Source organism: Protopterus annectens, chromosome 9.part0, assembly GCF_019279795.1.
Source record: "Protopterus annectens isolate FY-2018-M chromosome 9.part0, PAN1.0, whole genome shotgun sequence".
In the NCBI taxonomy this organism is placed as follows: Eukaryota; Metazoa; Chordata; order Ceratodontiformes; family Protopteridae; genus Protopterus; species Protopterus annectens.
In genome coordinates, this window is record NC_056743.1 from 1,059,728,298 (window position 1) to 1,059,749,916 (window position 21,619).

A 21,619-nucleotide genomic window follows, 5' to 3' on the forward strand; every position below is an offset into this window, starting at 1 on the left:
TCTGTAGCAGGCTATAAACGGGAAGGCAGTTTTACCCATTGTTAGTTGCACATGGATAGTCTCTGATGCTTCGTGCTGTGCCACCAACCTGGAGGTGTGGGTATCTTTGACGAATATTGATACTCCCCCTCCTTTTGTGGTTCGGTCCAAGTTTTGGGGCCGAAAAGCATGGTATGAGGTATAACCTGGTAGTGCTGGGGTGCTCTCGGGAGCCTTGAACCAGGTTTCTGTTACTGCACAGATATCGATGTTCTCCATGCTAGGGAGAGTTTTGAGTGCATGCATCTTGAGGTTTAGACTTCTGGCGTTGAGTAGCATTACTCTTAGTTTCTTATCCCTTGTGATACCTATGGAGGTGGGTTTGTCTTTTGAGCCTTGCCTAAAAAAGGCACTATGGGGGTAGCAAGAGCCTTTGCCAATATCCAAAAGCCCAGGGGTGACAGGTGCAAGCCGTCCCTAGTGAAGCATTGTGGCTTGTCGAGCATGTCATCCCAGGCTGACAGGCATTGGATCCCCTTTGAATGACACCAATACTTAAACCAATTGTTGAAATTGATCATCTTGTCTTCATATTGTGGCATCATTCTTGGTGAGGGTAAGATGCTACTCAAGGTCAGGGTCATACCGGCCTGGGCTACATGCTCAGAGAGCTCCTCTATGTCTCTTTTCATGTAGTCCAGGGAGGTACGTCTCAGGTCATTCACACCAGCATGGACAATGACTGAGTCATATTTGTACTTGCCTTGGAGTGACCTGAGTGCTTGTGTTATGTGGCGGATCCTAGCGTCCGACAGCCAGCTCACTGTGACCTTCTTCTTGTTCAGACTCAGGAAATACGAAAAAAAGCAGCAGAGCACGACCCAGGAACACTGATTTAATAAGAAAAATGTTGTAAGCACAAAACACGCTTTCGGCGAGCCCAGTGTCTCACCTTCTTCAGACAAAATTACAAGCCAACTAGCTAACACTTTATATCATCAGTAATCAGTCAATTTAATTTAATTAGTACTCCTTATCTAATTAAATAAATCTAATTCTGAATGCAACAGTTTTTAAAAAGATAGCAGATTAAAACATAACAAACCCATGAGCCTGTTTTTAATGTTATTTTAAAATGTTTTAAAACTGTTTTAAATCTATTTTAATCTATTTTAATCTATTTAAATCTATGTGATTGATGCACACACACAATAAGTATAAAAATAAAAATAAAAAAATAAAAATATATATATATATAAATAATTTTAGCAAACAAAAAATAATAAAACTAATAAATTTAACATTTCAATTCTTCTTGTTCAGCCTGGTGAGCGGGATGTCAGTGTGCCTGACAACAGAGTCACCTATTACAAGTTTATCAGGTGTGTTGTTTAGCCTTAAGGCCTGTGACTGTTTGGCACACTGGCTTTGTGAGCTATGTGCTGCACGTGTTTTGTTTTGGGGTAGCGGTTGCTTGGGTGTCTGCTTTGGAGGTCTCTGCTGCTTAGGCAGATTATTATTTAGAGCCTCCGAGTATGTTTTTGTGTGTTTATGTGTTTGGTTTGCTGTCATGGTAGGTCTATGTGAGACTGGAATTGCAGTGAGTGTGGTTTCCTTCTCCTCCTGACTGGTTTTGCCAGTACTGAGTTGAGAGAGCTTAGCCTCCAGTATGGCTATATGGTTGCATCTCTCACATGTGTTGGAATTTGTTGGGAGGAGGAGAGGGTTGTCTGTGTACATGAGGCAGATGTAACATTGCTTCAAGATTCCCAGATTCACCAGCTGGACCGGACAGGAGATTGACAACTGACCCTTGGACATGCTAGAATTAGTATTGGGAATTCCTTTATAATTGAAAAAAAAGGGCCAATGGGGAACGAGGTACTCAAGGGGAGTTTGTGAGGGTGTAGTGCTTTTAATATTTTAGTGCTGACTTATATAATTGCTTTAGTAAGCAAGTGCCAGGTAACTTAAATACAATGTGTTACAGGTAACCTAAATGCAAAAACGACAAACAGTAACATTCTTTCAAGTGAAACAAGGAAATAAGTACAGTAAGCAATGCAGATATCACTAGGGATCCACAGAAGCGCTGAAAAGCCGTGTTTTAGGTGGAATTAGCGTTTCAGGGAAATAACAAGCAAACAAACAACAAGCATACAAATAAAGCTAGATTCAGCAGGCCTGGGTCTAGTTTATGCTACAGCAAACAAAGTGTACCAATTTCAGTAAGAAACAGTTCAAATATGCAGGCACTATAAGCCTTTAACCAGAAATTCCCAGCTCAGAAGGGCAGAGTCCAGCCTCTCCTCCCACAAGAGTGCAGACCATGAACCTTCTTAATGTAAAATAACTGGCCTGAAGCCCAAGTGCTTAAACCAGAACTAATACACTTTTAGAATAACAGACACTGAGCCCTCAATCAGCAGTTCACAACTTAGAAGGATGTAAGCTACCTGTCCTGCCACCACAGTGCAGGCCACAAACCTTCCTAATGTAAAACAACTGGTCTGAAGCCCAAGTGCTTAATCCAAAAGACTTAGAATGATAGATACACTTTAATCAAGTTACTACCAAGCAGTAATAGATACAACTGAATACTTTAAAGAATGCCTGGATTAGTGCTCAAGTTATACAAACAAAGCCAGATTCAGCAGGCCTGGATCTAGTCTATGCTACAGCAAACAAGGTGTACCAATTTCAGTAAGAAGCAGTTCAAATATGCAGGCACTATAAGCCTTTAACCAGAAATTCCCAGCTCAGAAGGGCAGAGTCCAGCCTCTCCTCCCACAAGAGTGCAGACCACGAACCCTTTTAATGTAAAATAACTGGCCTGAAGCCCAAGTGCTTAAACCAGAATTAATACACTTTTAGAATAACAGACACTGAGCTCTCAATCAGCAGTTCCCAACTTAGAAGGATGTAAGCTACCTGTTCTGCCACTACAGTGCAGACCACAAACCTTCTTAATGTAAAACAACTGGCCTGAAGCCCAAGTGCTTAAACCAGAATTAATACACTTTTAGAATAACAGACACTGAACCCTCAATCAGCAGTTCCCAACTTAGAAGGATGTAAGCTACCTGTCCTGCCACCACAGTGCAGGCCACAAACCTTCCTAATGTAAAACAACTGGTCTGAAGCCCAAGTGCTTAATCCAAAAGACTTAGAATGATAGCTACATTTTAATCAAGTTACTACCAAGCAGTAATAAATACAATTGAATACTTTAAAGAATGCCTGGATTAGTGCTCAAGTTATACAAACAAAGCTAGATTCAGCAGGCCTGGATCTAGTCTATGCTACAGCAAACAAGGTGTACCAATTTCAGTAAGAAGCAGTTTAAATATGCAGGCACTATAAGCCTTTAACCAGAAATTCCCAGCTAGAAGGGCAGAGTCCAGCCTCTCCTCCCACAAGAGTGCAAACCACAAACCCTTTTAATATAAAATAACTGGCCTGAAGCCCAAGTGCTTAAAACAGAATTAATACATTTTTAGAATAACAGACACTGAGCCCTCATTCAGCAGTTCCCAAATTAGAAGGATGTAAGCTACCTGTCCTGCCACTACAGTGCAGACCACAAACCTTCCTAATGTAAAACAACTGGTCTGAAGCCCAAGTGCTTAAACTAAAAGGCTTAGAATGAGTTACACCAAGCAGTAATAAATACAATTGAGTACTTTTAAGATGACGCAAAAGCAAAATAAAGTAGGAAGAAACACAAATACAGTAAAAGCAGATATTTTTTTTTTTTGAGTGAGCAAACGAGATGGGCCCAGGAGTTACAGGACAGAAACAAGTGCAAATGCAGGCCTTTAAATCAGAAAGTTGAGAGAGATGGAAGACCGCCCAAACGGCCAATAACTACAAATTCTGGGCCAGAACCACTCCTTATGTGGTAGACAGGTTACCTAGTGCTTAACACTCCCACTGATAAGCTAGAAGGCTTCCCTCCAACACAGAAAGACTTGGGGGCTCAGAAGCTTACAAATAGTCCTGGATACAGCAAATCTGTATCTGGAACACTAATTACAGGAAAGGTCTGAAACAGGCTTACAATTTTTTTTTCTTCAGAAAAGTAGCAAAAACAGTAGTAAAAACAATTCACATGCAGTGCAAGCTGGCACACTTGAGTATGTAGCAATATTAGTCCACACACAGTTTGAAAAAATGTAATTAAATTAAAAAGGACTAAAAGCAAGTGCAGAAAGGGTTTATTAGGTAGAATGCGGTAAAGAGATGGGACTGGGGGAGTGTCCTAGATTAAATCTACAGTGGGGCGGGCGCTGCAAAAGCCACCAAATTTAAACTACAACCAAGAACGGGGGGGGGGGGGTTTCAACAGAGATGTGAGGAATCAGAGTGTAAATTATAAAACCAAAAAAATATATACTGATCTCTGTATATTTGCAGAACACTAAGACAACAGATATCTAAGCAACAATTTAGCTCTATAACACAGAATAATACAGAAAAATATACTCAGCTCTATATATTTGCGGATAGTCTTGTAAGGCTGTCTCTCAACACACAGGTCCACTTTAAATGCAGACTGCTGCTATTATATATATATATATATATATATATAGATATGTGTGTGTGTGTGTGTGTGTGTGTGTGTATATATATATATATATATATATATATATATATATATATATATATATATATAGATATAGATATATATATATATATATATATATATATATATATTTATTTATACATTGCATTTACTTTTTCTAGTCATGGCTGAAAAGGTAAAAAAACACAAAATCGCTTTCCACTGTTTATTTCAACAATGAACGATAAGGCCAAAAGCAATCAAGGTCAAAGGTCATATTCAGGAATACTTTTGACATACTGATATTACTCACTTAGAATTCTGACTAAATAACAGTATGCATTTTATGATGAATAAGAAAGCTCCAGCTGTAGTGCCTGGCACAATTTGTTTACTAGTCAGAACCATTATATCAAAAAAATCACACTTTTTAAGAAGAATGGAGCAAAAAATTTGAGTTGAAAATCTGTGTCATCCCTAAAAATCAGAGACATTTCAGAAAAAGGCTCAATAAGGCATTTCTCCATCAGTTGTTATTGATATTTTCAGCAGTGTATTTTAATTGTGAATGCCCTATTATTTTTTTAATCTATTTACTTTGATATTTGGCCACCAAACCTTGTTAAAGTACTGCATCACGTGCCATCCCTTTCACGGGACACAGTTTAAAAGTAATGGTGAAGAAAAACAATGCAACTTAATTTCACAGGCCATACTTATCAAAACAAAAGGCTTTCCAGAGTCAATTACAGAAACGCAAAATATGCGACTTCCATTGACAGGGTCTACCAATGTGAAATATGAAGTTTTTAAGTGAAATTTGTTTTCAAAAATCCTTTAATAAACCTCGCAGTCATCTTTGTATCATGTTTTTCTTGATTTATACTTCTTACAGAACTTAATCTTCAAATGGATAATTACTTGGAAGTGAGGACATCATTTAGATAATTTAGTAATCTAATTCCAGGGAGACAACTACTACCTTTTACTGCAGACAGATCCCTTGTCTCTCACTGTACTCAAAAGATATTTTTAAAATGCTTTATATTTTACCAGGTAGTTATATATATATGCTCGCCCATGCATATTTACAACTGTTCCAGTACAAATGCTTATATACAATATGATCAGTGTCAACATACATACTATGATTGTACTAACATGAATGTATACTTTAATTCAACATGCTATTGTGTAACGGGAACTAATTTAATATGTTACTATGCACCATTTTCTAATACTGCTCTGTCAAAAACTATTCCATTGTGTATTATATTGTAACACTGGAGCATTTCTCCCCAGGTTTGTGATGAAAAGGGGTTTGACATCCTAGTCAACAAATGGGAAAATAAATAAATACATACATACATGCAGAAATTATTATGACCTTACAGAAGAGTGCTACATGGTTAGCCTCTTCTAGGAATATTAAACTGTAAGGTGAACTACTGTTGTGTGCATGATATCGAACTGTATTTTTATTGAATTTATGTTCTTCATGTCACGTAGTTTTCTTATATTTTATGCTACTGGCATGCTTAACATTTATTTGGTTTTCTGTCTATTTAACTTCCACAATCCAACAATTTGAATATTGTCTAGATCAGTTTCTAGTGAAGAGATAGGATATACCCAATTAACAAAACAATCAAAACAATAACAAAAAAAAACATACCGCCTGTATCTTAAGCTTAGGGCAAATTAGTCTGCATACAGTATGTTAATGTTCCTCTTGATTCATAAGGATAATGCATAGGACTTAATTTAAAGAAGCGTAATGTAAATTCTGAGGGAGAGAATATCTATCAGCGATTATGGATTAGGGAGTGAATCTAAGGAAGATGAAGGTAAAATACGCGAGAACATCATCACTAGACATAAAGAAATGATACAGTGGATATCTCTTATAGGTTCATAGGTAGGTACTAGGCTATCTGCCCGAGGGCATTTATAAGCCTAGCCAAAGTGTGTCGGCTTTCGCTGCCCCATTGATTAATTAACTGAGCCTCTGTCAAGCACAGCCAATGAAGTGATCCCAGGGATGTATTTTCTGTTACCCATCCACTCGTCAAGGTTTCTCTTGAAGTGTGTTAGTGAGGGGCTCTGCCTAATGTAGTTAGGAATTTTGTTGCAAAGCATGGGGAGTCTCTTGTGACAAGAATCTATAGCTCCAGCATGTTCTATTTATTGTTGTGGCGAGGTTTAGCTCACTAGAGTGCATGGCTCGCAGTGACTTGGATTTCTTTAGGTGGAGCATGTCCATCAATTCTGAGTTGGACATGGCTTTGAAAGTCAGGCAGAGATCACCTCTGAGTAAGTGATATGCCACTGAGTACAGCCGGAGTTTTTTCAGTCGGGCTGAATAGGACATATGTTTGAGGCCAGTAATCCTCTTGGTGAGGTGCTTTTGTGGTCTTTCCAGCTGCTGGAAGTGTCTTGTGAGGTACATCCCAAATGGGGCATTGTACTCTATGATGGGTCTGACGAGTAGAGGGGCACTATAACCTCTTTATTTCTAGATGCGAACCCTTTAGTAATTAGATGGGCCACATAGAAGGATTTCCTAACTACTTTATTATTTTCTTAACTTCTTAAACAAACAATTAGGGACAAAGCCAAAAACAGCGATGGATAAAATCTGGGATTTCTTTTATATTGCTACTATGCATTTAGCAGGACAACAGAAAGAAAGGATTTGCATTAACATGCATTTTCTGAAAAATGAGAACACTATGAATGTAATGTCTGTTATTATCAGTGACTGCTATTCCCAATGATTTATGAATAAGTCATTATATTTTAAGATGGAGTGTTAGCAAATATGCAAGGCAAAATCAGACTGTTGAGAGATACGATTTGCATCGTTAGTGTGCTGTGCTGAATGTTAACAGGGTGTCAGGTTGCAAGGTTGGCTAGTTAGGTGTCAGAGAGGCAGATGTGATTCGTCTACTGCAATAATCACCGATTAGCTCATGCAAGAAAAGTGGGGTACAGTTCTAAAGACCCTAAGGTGAAAAAGACAGTAAGTAGCACATACTCTGAAAGAAAAAAAGAGTAGGAATACGATGCATGTTCAATGCATCATCGCAGGGCAGACTGGCATGATGGGAGGGAGGAAAAGGAAGTTGTGGTCAGGAGAAGCAACATTTAAGTCAAGGAGACTTTTTTTTTTTTTTTAAGAGGGCATTGAGGCACAAAAAGTAGTAGAATGTATGTTAATGCTTTTCAGGACAGAACGGGTGATTGGGATAAAGTAGTAGTTGCATACAGGCTATCTGCAACAAGTAAGATTTTTGTATTACCACGTATCAGTATTGATTACTACCTGTGTATTCCTTTCCCAAAATTTCAGTATAAAGGGTTTACTTACTACCTTGACAGTATTTGCTATGCCTTCCATGATATGGAACAGCTACAGGCAAGGTAAGGTGAAGAGTGTAAGTCTTTACAATAAGAGAGGCCTACCCAAAATACAGGTAATTATAGGCTACTCTACAGACCCAATTATGTTGCTCTAAAAGAAAGATTAATATTGCCTTCTAAACTGATACTAATAACCCCTGCTTCATATAACTGAGAGGCCCATTAGAATGCCCAAATGGTATTTCTATTATCAAAGTCTTTTGTATTCCATGACAGCTGGTTATAAACTAAAGACAGAATGGAAGGATTCTGTTTTTCCTACTGGAATATCCAAAGGCCATGGAACTGGAAACAACTTGGAAGCTTCAAGTGTCACGCCTACTGTTAAAGATGCCCAGAGGTGCTGTCTCCAAGACACTCAGTTTAATGTCTCTAAACGTATGATGGCACTAGTAATGATTTGATCAAAGAGGTTCTGTACTGCAGATGCATGCATAAAGTACAAACATGATGCTGGAAATGGAGCCTTAAGACCATGCATATTGGGGATAATCTGTCTGACCTGCTACCAAAGGGAAAAAACAGATTTATTTTCTTTACACCACTTATAATTACATTCATGAACCACTGAAAGTGATCAGTGTGAAGTAAGAAAACAAGTTAAATAATCTCTACCATGGTGAATATGTTAAAAAATAACTACATGACAAGTGAAACCTACCTCTTCAGGTGCCCCACTACCTGGAAAGAAGTTTCCATCATCATAACGATGCAGAGAGATATAAAGCACATTGCAGTCTTTGTAGAAAACCTGCTGCGTCCCATTGCCATGATGAACATCCTGCAAGAGAGTAAGTAGTACATTCATATACAAGGTGTAGATCATTAACATTTCCAGATACTAAGTTCTGGTAGCACAGGAAGGACAATGTTTTTTATATCTGCACACATCCTACAACTACTGAAAAATAAACTACACATTTGATGTACAGCAAAATAAGCCACAGAGTGGTCATCTTCCACTTCTGTTACTATTTCATCCTGTTTACCAAATATTCTTGGCTAGCAACATCTGATGCCCTGCCGTCTGCATACCCCTACAGTACACACACAAGTCTCTCAACCACATTACAACTCAAAAATCTACAACTATTGCACAGCATTCACTTATGCCCAATACAATTAATCTTTTCCATCTTGAAAAACTATTAATTTCCTTGTAAATATTCTACTGTTACATGCCAGGCTATTACTTAAAATAATATTTTATACAAGCAATTGTAGTTACCTTGTACACATGAACACCCACACAGTAGTGCAGTAAAGTTGCTGCCACACAGCTCTTGGTCCTCAGGTTCATTTCCAAGTTACCTGCTCCAATTTTCTTCCACATACCAGAGACATGCCATTAGGTGAACTGATAAGCACATGCATGTGATGTGTGAGTGTATGTGTGTAAAATGCAAAGACCTAGCATTCCTTACAGGAATGGTTCCCTGCCTTACACCCAGCGCCTGTCATTAGGTGAACTGATCAGTACATGCATGTAGTGTGTGAGTGTTTGTGTGCATCCTGCAAAGACTTGGCATTCCTTGCAGCAATGGTTCTCTGCCTTAAACCCTTTGCCGGCCATCAGGTGAACTGATGCATGTAGTGTGTGAGTGTGTGTGTGTGTGTGTGTGTGCATCCTGCAAAGACTTGGCATTCCTTGCATCAATGGTTCCCTGCCTTACACCCTTTGCCGGCTATCAGGTGAACTGATGCATGTGGTGTGTGACTGTATGTGTGCATCCTGCGAAGACCTGGCATTCCTTAGAAGAATGGTTCCCTGCCTTACACCCACTGACTGATATGACAGAATCCAGCTCCCCTCACAACACACTGTGGGATAACGTTGGTATGAAAGGATGAATGTACCTATAACTGCAGCAGCACATACACACATATCGACAGTGTAGCACTGTATTAGTTATGGTTCTGTTTGCACAAACTCAGGACTACTCTGTGCAAGTTAAAAGCTCTGATGCAGTTTAACTCAGTGCTGCAAAGTCTGGCAAACCTACAGGAGCAGGACAGGCAACCATGCATATCAAATGTCATAGTCCCGTTTCCCATATTTGCATTATGTTCGATCAAAACCTCACTTAGCAGACTAAATGTGACAATACCATATGTAAAATATTCTGCCACTCCCCAATCCAAATGATATACAAGAAAAACAAGAAAATCCATTTAGCCACATTTAATTCAAACTTCTTTAATAGGGCCTTATCACAACAAAGACTTAAACAAGAAAATTAATTAAAAATCAAATTCATGAAACCAAACTCTAGATGGTGCTCAAGGTTTAAAATAACCAACACCTGCTCTGGAGGGAAGGAAAGGCAGTAATGACTACCATTGTTCGATACCAAGACTGGTAAAATTAATGAGGTCAGATCCACTATTATGCCTTATGAAAACTGTACCAATATATGGCATTCTAGAATAATATATAAAACACACTGGAAATAATGGAGATGCTACTATCCCAATGTTAAAATTCTGAATAGGGAAAAAAAAGTATTCCAATGTTAAAATTCTGAATAGGGAAAAAAAAAAAAGTTCAAATTTGTACCATAACCATTCGTTTTAAATGGAAAGCTTTCATGCCATGTGACAATGCAACTACAGCATAACAGCTTCTCATTACAGCTAAAAAGAGTGAGTGCATAATGCGAGTCTGGGTATTCCGGTTTTAACAATACATTGCTCAGCACGTAGCTACTGTTTGCAGACAGCAAAACTTCCAGGCACCCCTGAACACTTTTACCACATAAAAATAATCCTAGCAATGTTACTGAACACAGTTATACAACAAGGCCATAAAAGAATGTCCGCCATTAATCAGACATTCTATGTGACACAGTTTTCACTTGTCTGGCAACAGCAACATGTCTTTGCAACTGTAGCACCAATGCATTCTACTGGATATTTGCAATGAATTTGCTGGGACTGCATTTTGATTTATGTTCTTTAGTACCTCAAATATTGCGTAAGTACGTTTTTGCTCCTCATCATCTTGCACTCCGAAGTCCTCAAATGACACATTTGTTCCCCACCCCATCTCCTTTCACTGGGGATTAGGCTTTCAGTGGGCACACAATACCACAGAAGTGTGAGCTGTCAGTCAAGTACCTGTTGGCTATTCAACCACAACTTGCAATGATTTTTAGTTCATGCGCCTGTTCTCTGCAGTACTAATACACAGACTGTGCACTGTGCGCAGATACACTGAACCCAGTGGTATGCCAGCTTACAATATGCCATCTTCACCCAGGCTCAGCAGACACTTGTGTATCCAGGGCCAGCCTTCTAGCCTCAGCAGAAAATACTCCAGCAGCAGACAACCTGAAACCAGTCTCTCACAATGGGATAAGCTGGTCACCAGGCATTCAGCCCTTCCCACAATCCTTAGAAGGATAAGCAGAAATCGGAAAATGAACAAACGAATGAATGAACTGCATTCTAAAGTGCGTTTACCTCTAATCTGCTGTTGTTATGGAAGTATTCCACCAGTTTGCAATAATTTTCAGTGTCCAAGAAAAAATGTTCTGATCTAGGTAATTACCAGTCAGTAACTCAAGAAAGGAAAATGTATATTGTCTACATACTCAACAGTAAGCCACTATTTATTTTTGTACAAACAGCATAGCTTATCAGCATCTCAACAGTAATAACCATTTGTTAACCAGGGAGGCCCAGTGGGTAGACAGTCTCTTTTCACAGTTGACCTGAAGGCAATGTCTGGTTAAAAGTCTTACTCAAGGTCACAGGTAAGTAAATGAGGGTTGTGGGAATCAAACTCTGTACCACAAGAACTAAAGTTCACAGATTTAACCCTCTGCCAACTACCAGGCACATGGAGACAAATGATGAAAAGGGAACTTCCAGTTCAAAAATACCATATGACTTATCCTGTCTCTATAAATTCATGGGTAGCTGCACAATTCACAAACATTTATTAATGCCTCTCACGATCACTGGACAGAAAAACAATCCATTTCACACGTTACACCACCAAACAACTCAACCTGCAGATTACCATAGAAGTAATTAAGAAATACCCTGGTACTCACCCAGTCCACAATGAGTATCTTGCTTACATTCAGCTTCTGCTGTAGCTGCTTTGCAGTGATGGCCACAGAATTAAAGAAACAGAACCCCCTGCATAAGACAGAGAAATGCATATTCATACTAAAAACATGTACTGAATGGTTTACACAGCTAATATTTTTAACTACTGCACTTGGCTGTAGGTCATTCACCATGTGAAATTATTATTAAATGTTTCAGTGGCTCTGTCTTTAACTGGCATAATATTATGCATCAAAACATTTTAAGGCATTTCATCTCAGTGCTAGAAAACTAAATATTTAGGCTATACTGTGTGAAAATGCTACTAACTCAACAATGACAGCTACTCCAATATTTCATTCCTGTTTTTATTGTTGGAAATGCTATTATAATCCTTACGTCATACTGTAACAGAATACAACTGAGAGAGAGAGAGACAGACACCTTGGACCAGCAAATAAATGAAATATACATACATAAAATCACAAAATCACACTTCCATGCATGCACAGCTTCAGTCAAAAAAAAAAAGTGCATGCAGAAAAAAACTTGGGTATAAAAGCAAACAAAGTGCTTGTTTGTTGCTATTGGTTGGAATTACCAAATAAATCTTAGAATTTCTTGTTGGAACTTATGCTGTGGATTTATGTTTTTATATATAATGCAATAACACATATGCAAGGTCTATAAAAGACACTGTCGACTTTTTGGAATGCTGAAAGACATATGGTCGAGGCTATATGTTCGGCCTTCTGAAAAGTCAAAGCATTTGTATGGACATCCCAGTACAGTGGGAATCGGGGAATTTACCATTTTCCCCAATGCAGTGTGACCTCGGGAATGGTATATATAATTTCCAGGGAGGTTGGGGCCTGGCTGCCTACAAAAACATAGACTTTTGCCGTTTTTCTTGTTTTTTCACTTTTCAGAAAGTTGAACATATGGTCTTGACCATCTGACTTTTAACCTTCCGAAAAGTCGACGATGTCATACAGAGTACAGACCCATACATACACATGCACAAATATAAAATAAAACGGACATCCGCATACATATATATAAAGATGGACCTAACTAGCATCCTGCTAGATAAGTGAAGTACAGGAGACTCCTAAGGAAACATCAATACTTTATGAGCTGTTTACATATAATGTTAATACCTGTACTCTTTATAAAATGCAAAAAGTGCTAATTTGATTCTTATTTTTATTTTGAATGAAAAGAAAAGCATTTGTTTGTCATATGAAATCAAATAAATTAATTTCCTTTCTCAGTGCTGATGCACAGCCTTATAGTCCAACCAAATATACACAGGAAGTGGGCAATTATTTGTAGAAGAACTGGCTAGATAGTTTGTGGACAATCTTACCATCAGATAGTGTATAAAACAAAAGACCTAGAAACTGAAGCAAAACTAGTCTGGGGATGTTTAAACCATAAGCCATAAATTTCAGTTCTCTTACGCAGAGCAGCATCTCAAAAATTAAACAATGGTGAAGCTGAAAATTTACAGATAGGACAATGTCAAAAATATCTTTATTATAATTAAATACTAGTAGAAATGAACAGAATAATAGTGTTTTAATTATAAAGGTGAGAGAAAGAACACAGTTTAGTGTGTAGATCACCAAAATGCATTATTCTAGAAGAACTGGGATCATTTTCTTAATGCAATTTTAACAAACAAAGAGTACTACTAAGTGCATGAGCAATGAGATTGAAATTTCACTGTTTAAGTGCAGAAACCAAAATGTCAATTGCATGCACATATTCTGGCAAAAAGCACAGGTTGCCTGCTGGGGAAAACATGCCAGGGCAGAGAAGCAGTCATAACACACAGCTGTCCAAACTGGTATCACTGCAAATGAAACAGATGCTGTTTATAAGTGATGATATTATAATCCGGGAAAACGGTAAATGGAGACGAAAAATGCCTTATGTGAAAGTCAGACTACTTGTCACTTGAAGTGCATTTCATTACAGACCTCCTCCGCTTAAGATGGACAAACAATTGATACTGTGCAACCTTACCTAAACTGTCCAATCCAACAGTCTCCTTTCTAACCCTAAAAAGCAGGGCTGAGTGGCCAGTATGTCTCCCCAAATTTTTACTGGGTAGAAAGCCTGACAAGAGTCTTGTGTAAGAAGCTACATGGAAATGCTGCGGAATGAGTGCCTTTTCCTCAGGTATCACCTTGCTCTTTGGTGCTTCTGATGAGGGCAGCCATGTTGGACCACCTTGCAGCTACTAAGTGTAGTACCAGCTGTTATGGATTAGAAGGAATTCAACTTTTTCTACACACACTTCCTCCATTCCCAGGCCCACGCTGTCTGGAGCTGAAGGTGTGAATCACAGCTGTGTAAAAATAAAAAATAAACAGACTCCATCAATTAAATGCTAATGGTAAACAAGGGAACTACAGCAAGTTACATTTTTACAAAAAAATGTAATCTGAAGCAAAACTTGGAAACACCGAAAATAATACGCTTCGGCAAGAGAAAAGAGGAGGTAAGCAGTTAATAGCAAAATAAGCAATTTCTTCAAGCCAGTTTAACGACTTAATGCAGACATGAAACTGTTACCACCTCAAAGATTGTGAATCCAGCAATGTTTGGAACCATGGTTTAAGCCTCTGCCACAAGGTAAATGTTGATCCCACCTTGTGGAATACTAGGACTTGTTGACAAAGCTGGGTGCAGCTTCTGCAGGAGAAAAACAGCACAACTTGATTGTACTCCTTCAGACGTGTCCATGAATGCTTGTAACACTGCAGAACTGCCACTGCTCCTGCTTCATTCAAATGCAAAAGAACCACGTGATTTCTGTGTCTTAAAACCATCCTTGGGCACCTAGTTAAAAGTATTCCTTCATGGTGTTCAGTAATTTTCTAAAGAAAACATCACCCTAAGGGGATTACACATTGAAACACTTTCTTCACCCTCAGTTTCACATCCCGAAGGTAAGAAGCATTTGACTTAATACATTACATCTTCCTAATCAAAACTAGAATCCAAAGCACTGAAGGCAGGGAAATTTGTACTGTTTTTTGATGGACAGGCACTTTCATGGATGACAGATGAAACACATAGGGATTAATCCTGTGGTGAGTGGTTATGTACTCCTCCATGATTTTCCTGCAGTCAAACAAGGCAGTAGCCAGGGTGGGTGCGCCTGCAAGGCAGCATATGTTCATCAGATGTCTATCCCTGAGGTGACAGGAAAGATTTACTGTTGAGGGATACACTTCTCTGATACAGGTTAAAAACTGTGGATAATCAAGGTCTGTTGAAAGCACTTGAAATCTGGTATCCAGCCTGGATGTGGCAGCAATTTCTGAAAGTAAACTAGCCTACTGTGTGCCTTCAAAGAGGCTAAAAATGACAGGATGTGGTCACTGATGGTGGGGTAACTGGGAATGGACAAGGAGGTGCAGGTGTCTCACTAGAACTTATGACTTCAGTCCTCTGTTGAAATGTCAGGATAGATACAGCATCCCCAGTCTCTGCCCAATGGATCTTTAAGCAAATGCTTCTTGGATATCTGCACTTGTGTGCGTGTGTGCAAATTTTTCTGGGAGATCTCCTAGTATTCAAACCACTGGAATGAGAACCCGCAGGAAGGATACATATGTCCAAGTGCCAGAAGGATTTTATATTATAAATGGCATGAAAATCATGGGCACACGTTGAGTAGAGTCTTTTTACTGAAAGGTGAACAGTCTTCACAATATAATGAAAGCCACCCCCCCAAATAAAACAAACACTGATGCTTCTTGGGTGGAATTTTATTTCTGCAGGCAAATGTCAGAAGCCTCAGAAAAAAAAATCTGTCAAAATGAGTAACATTTAATAATATGTTACAAGTACTAATTAGTCAGAACACGGAAAAATTGAAAAAGCTTCCTACCCTTAGTACGTAATCTCTGGAAGTCACCTGTAAAGGACCAATTTCTAGACATTGTGATGACTGGTCATTTCTTGCAGCAAGAAAGGAAGACAGTGTGTACTAGGCCTTTATGAACCTAGCCGTGCAACCCAAATGTACACAAGTTACTGTGCCTTAGAGGTGGGGTGCATGTTACTTGGGGCATGAATTGTTCACCCCTTCAGCCAAAAGTCAACCCAGCTTCCTATGCAGGGGATGGATCTATGAAAGTTCTGGAAGTGCAGCTGGAACTGTAGATGTCGAACTGCAGCTAATTCCAATGGACAACAAAGGATACTACAACAATAATATACACAATGACATCCATCAGCCTATTAGGTGCTGTGACACAAACACAGCAGATCAATGCTGCTGGTGAATGACAAGTGCGCTACAGTTTATGCGGAGAGCTCTGATGTCCTGAAATCAGTTCACAGCACTAACAGTTTGAAGAAAAGCTCTAAGCAATGTATGCTGGCACTTCGCTGAGAAGCAAGGTTTAACATGATTTTCATTAAAGCAAAAGTTGAGAAATGGGCGTTTAACTCACATGGCCGTGGAAGGATCTGCATGATGTCCTGGGGGTCTCACAATTGCAAAACCATTCTGCGGTAGTTAAAAGTAAAAGAAAAGAAGAAAATGTTAGCTTCTCTGCAGTCCAATCAGACATAAATCCTCACTGCTCTCTGCTCATTATTAAAAATCATAACTGACAGCTGGTCTAGCATCAAGGTAACAAATACAAATAACTCCTGAATCCTGAAATTATTTATCAGTAAATGCTCATAATCAATACATAAAATATGCATTTCTTGACTGATTACTTTGTTTGTGTTGCTTCAGAAATTTACACTGAATGAGTTTTTTTTTCCTTTCATGTGTATCACACCAAAGCATCTTAACAGGAATTGCAGACATTCATGTCCCACTTCCCAAACCTCCTTACTTTTAATTTCTGCCTGGGTTTCTTTACTAGCATTCTTCAGTTTGATATCACATCTGTAAACACTAAAACAATGCCATAAATTGTCTCCTTCAGGAGCTATACAACAGCAACATATGCAACGTGTCACAGAAGATACCACGAAGTTCTGATATGTGACGAATTTAACAATGTCAGTTTTTGGGAAAGCTTTCTGAAAATAAGTTTTCCAAACAGTGAGCTTAGTACTGCTTGCTTTACACCTGATTAAAAAAAAAAAAAAAAAGTCTTGGTATCCATGCTTACAGAAACTCTCTGCGATATCTGGGTCAAGAGATAGGCTCACAACCAACTTCTGAGACCCTCGCAAATCAGTACATCTTCACAGAAAGAAAGAAAGAAACACTTATTAGCTATCTTTAGAGCATAAATCATACTGAACCTGTGTCTTAATCTCAGAATATATTCACAAGTATAAAGAATAAGGGTGCAACCACAACTAAAGCATGGGGATGGGGGGGCCGTAAACACTGCCGCCACTTCTAAAGCTCTCTGTCCTGAACATCGACACAAAAGTGATCATTTGGGTATCAGTACTATCCTACTCTGAGGACCTATGAAGCAGGCGTAGCTAATGCAATAAACTCTTAATATCCTACTCTGAGGACCTATGAAGCAGGCGTAGCTAATGCGATAAACTCTTAAGCCATATGTAGTCAAAGAAGGTCAAGAAAGGGGGATAAAAAAGTATGACAAAGAGCTGCTGACAAATACCCAGCAAGAAGCATCACCAAGTTGGCTCCTAGAATGGAAGGCTGAGTGGTAGTGCTTCAAAAAAAGTGTGAAAAGAAAACCTAACAAGCTATAACATAGGTATTCATCATGGATAAAAAGATACAAGAGTTAGCCATCATTCTAAATGAGTTAACTTTGCAGATTTGGAGATTATGCTAACACCCCAGTTTGAGATATATAATAGTAATACAAATGACCAAATAGTTAAAGCATCTGGTATAAAATAAATGAACTGAGAGCTTTCCTTTTTATATGACATAAGTAGCAAGTATTGCTGATGTTAAAGTATAAAGCGGTCATTTAAGTCTGCTATGGATTCAAGGAATAAAGCCAGAAGGCAGTCATAATGTTTCATGGAAAACTCCGAAAACTCCAAGACCACATTAGGAAGGAAGAAAGTGCTAGTTCTTAGGAAGACATCAAACACTGACTAAAAGCTCTCTAAGTACACATTAGTTTTGTATACTGAAATTCCTTTAACGAAAATAAAAGGACAAACTAAACTTAAAAGACTTTTAATATACACAAAACAGTCCTGCAGAACAAATGAGACAAAACCTGGTTTCTGGTCCAGTTAACAAAACACAACAATAACCTACTAACATGCCCAACAACAACAATTACAGTAAAGGTTTTATGTGCTGCTGCTGTGGTTTCTAAGGCCCAGAGAGACAGATGACGGAGTATTCCAGAAAGGAAGTACTAAAGTTCAGGTTTGCTCTTCCAGAGAAATATCTACATTTAAATGGGTTCCTCAGCTGCCAGCATTCAGAAAGGAAGCCATGCCTTCCTAAACCACCTATTTTCAATCAGGATAACACTATCCCTCATACCTAAAGCACTTCCCTATGCTTGCAGTAGGAAAGATTCTACCACTTTTATTAACACACCATAAAAATGACCACTTGTGTTCAGAAACTTTTGCACTGGATAAAAGCATTTAAACATTTTAAGCCAGGAATTAAATGAAAACCTCCCATCTTTTCAGACCAAAGAAAAATCTAGTTAGCACTATTTTTTTCTTGAGGAAAGGGACTGGTTCTGTGGCTTGTTTTGCTGGGAACACTCCTTCTCATGCAGGGACTCTATAGTGTAGGTCAATCATAAAAACATTTGGAGGTAGTACAGTTGACAAAGAATTAGCTCCAATTTAATGTCCCTGCTCCAGAAGATGAAAATTCTATTTGTCAGGTGTAATGGACAACAATATGCTTGGCATGCAGGACGACCACTTACAGGACCCTAGGAAGAAAGGTATACGGACTGTTAAATTCCATACTGAGCTGATTTTGGATGGGCTGGGTGGGTTTCTTGGCTACTCAGACATCCAAAAACCTTACTTCTGTTGTTCCTGCTGCCTCAAGTGGCGTGAAGGATTGCAGCCCTTTCTCTTGCCATCCTTGGATTGGTTGGGAAGCAATGTCACGGTGGTATTAAGCTAACTGAGGCAGGCAACTGACTGGCCCTCAATATAATGTCTGAAATGGACTCCTTAACTCACTTCCCAAACAGAATAGCAAAGATACAATTCTGCATTAAACTGCAGCAAAGTTTTTGATACAGTTAGCAAAGAAACAATGACTCTCTGGTGGTACATAGAGAGAAACAGGTCAAATCAAATGGCACTATAGACATTTAACTAGAGCAAAAGTTTCAGGTTGAAACAACTATATCTGCAGTTTTCTGAGCAAGACAGAGGACATGTTGGAGATGGAGTAACTGGGCAAGGCTGAGGACCAGAATGTTTTATGAAATATTACCACTTCTTCAAAAATAAATGGATGGTTCTAAGGGATAAGGACTACACTTACATCACAGAAAGGCTTAAATGTGAGAATCATCATCAGTTTTGAGAACATTAAGCCTTCAGGCAGAAGGGGCATACATTTTTCTCTATGATGGATTTTTAAAAAAAATAATCACTTAGTATAGGGGTGTTAAGTCTTCGCTGAGTGGTTCTATAGACTCTTCCTTGTATTCTATCTGTCTTAGCTTAGAGAATGTGCTCCAATCAGTGATAAATACAACATTATGACTAAAAAAATCAACATTACAAATACTAATAAGCAAAGATACTTTTGAGGAAGTTTTTGATTAAACGAATGAAAGCACTTAACCTACTTTTTGTCTTTTGAGCTTTATTTGCTTATTGTTGTCAGCTGGCATTGGACTGGAAGGGTATTTTTAGTTTTCAGTGAGTTTTATTGGCTTACCCTTCGCTCGTTTTTTTCAAATGCCAAGAAATGATAGCACCACCCACTGACACATATATATATATATATATATATATATATATATATATATATATATATATAGATCTATATATATAGATAGATAGACAGACAGATCTACAATACATGTGCGTGTGTGTATATATATATATATATATATATATATATATATATATATATACATATATCGGTTAATAGGTTGGTACTAGGCTATCGGCCCTAGTGCCTATACAAGCCTAGCCATAACAAGTCCCTGGATATTTCTTCCCATAATATTTACTTCCCTGGACCCCTGTCTAGCAGGGAGACTGACGTGATCCCCGGGGTGAATTTCCTATCCCCCATCCAATCGTCAAGGTTCCTTTTGAAGAGGGCCAAGGAGGCGCTCTGCTTGACATGTATGGGCAGTCTATTCCAGAGTATGGGGAGTCTCTGGGTCAGGAACCTATCCCTCCAGCATGTTTTGTTAATTGTGATGACAAGGTTTAGATCCCTGGAGCATGTGGCTCTGAGGGATTGGGATTTCTTTAAGTGGACCATGTCCAACAGCTCAGGGTTTGACATGGCCTTGTACGTTAAGCAGAGATCACCTCTGAGTAGACGATATGCTAGAGTATAGCTGGAGTTTTTTTAGACTGTTAGCATAGGGCATCTGCTTTAGGCCTGTGATTCTTTTAGTGAGGTATTTCTGCGGCCTTTCCAGCTGTTGCAGATGTCTTGGGAGGTACATACCAAATGGGGCATTGTACTCTATAATGGGTCTAATGATGGATGAGTACAGTGGGACAATGACCTCCTTTTTTCTACATGAAATGCCCTCAGTGATGAGGTGTGCCACATAGAAGGATTTCCTGACTGTTGTGGCGATGTGGTTGATATATATATATATATATATATATATATATATATATATGTTTTACTTCAATTCCAAGCAAATAGAAGTTACAATTTATCAAAATGATCTACCAGTGTTGGAGTAGCTCTTCAGTATACTTTCCCTGTGGCACAAACTGTAAGTGCAATGATCTTAGAGAATGAAAACAGATAATGCAAGGTTCAAATCCAGTTGACCTCCCTACTAACATGCCCCCCCCCCCATATAGACATGCATGATACTCGGGACCCAAATAGTTTGGGGTGCATGGCTAGGTTTGTAAGGGCCCTAGTGGTAGTTAGTCTAGTAAGAACCTTTGAACCTATGTATACGACAGATGACTATCACTGGGCAATGAATACTACAAAGTACTACATGAGGGTGCCCTTGGTCCTTGAAAGGGGATGAAATCTATTTTGTTGTGCAGTCTTGAGTTTTTTCTGCCTCAAGCACAGAGCTCTGTCATTGTTAAGAAAGGAACAACCTTACTCTGCCAGACAGACCTCTTCTAGGAGGTCTCAGGCTGCACAACGTGAAATGCTTCCGGAAAGCACAATCAAATACAGAAGAGCTCCAAGCTGTCCCAAAGCAGCTTTGAAAAGTAAAGCTATTGGTAGAAACACGCTCACTAAATAAGGAACTTCTGTGCAGAGTTTCTCTTTTTCAGCACTTAAACAGAAAGCAGTGAATGACTTATACTATGACAACAGCCTGGTAAAAGAATAAATGTAAGTGTCAAAAGTGAGGACTTTTTTCACTAAGACACACATCAGTTTTACTATGCAATCCTGTTAAATTCAAGTTCAGAAAGTTAGGCTATGCTAGAAGATAGACACACACGGCCTACTGT

General features: G+C 38.8%; 1 protein-coding gene across 2 annotated transcripts in view; it reads right to left on the reverse strand.

Annotated features, from left to right (window-relative positions):
- HDAC7 (histone deacetylase 7) overlaps positions 1–21,619 on the reverse strand; it is a 1,116,899-nt gene that overhangs the window by 95,315 nt on the left and 999,965 nt on the right. For both annotated transcript variants that reach the window (XM_044083872.1, XM_044083871.1), the window contains exons 17-19: positions 16,498–16,553; positions 12,025–12,112; positions 8,628–8,747 (exon numbers count right to left, since the gene is read on the reverse strand). In XM_044083872.1, coding sequence (XP_043939807.1) covers positions 8,628–8,747; positions 12,025–12,112; positions 16,498–16,553 — 264 coding nt within the window. The remainder of the gene's footprint in view (positions 1–8,627; positions 8,748–12,024; positions 12,113–16,497; positions 16,554–21,619) is intronic.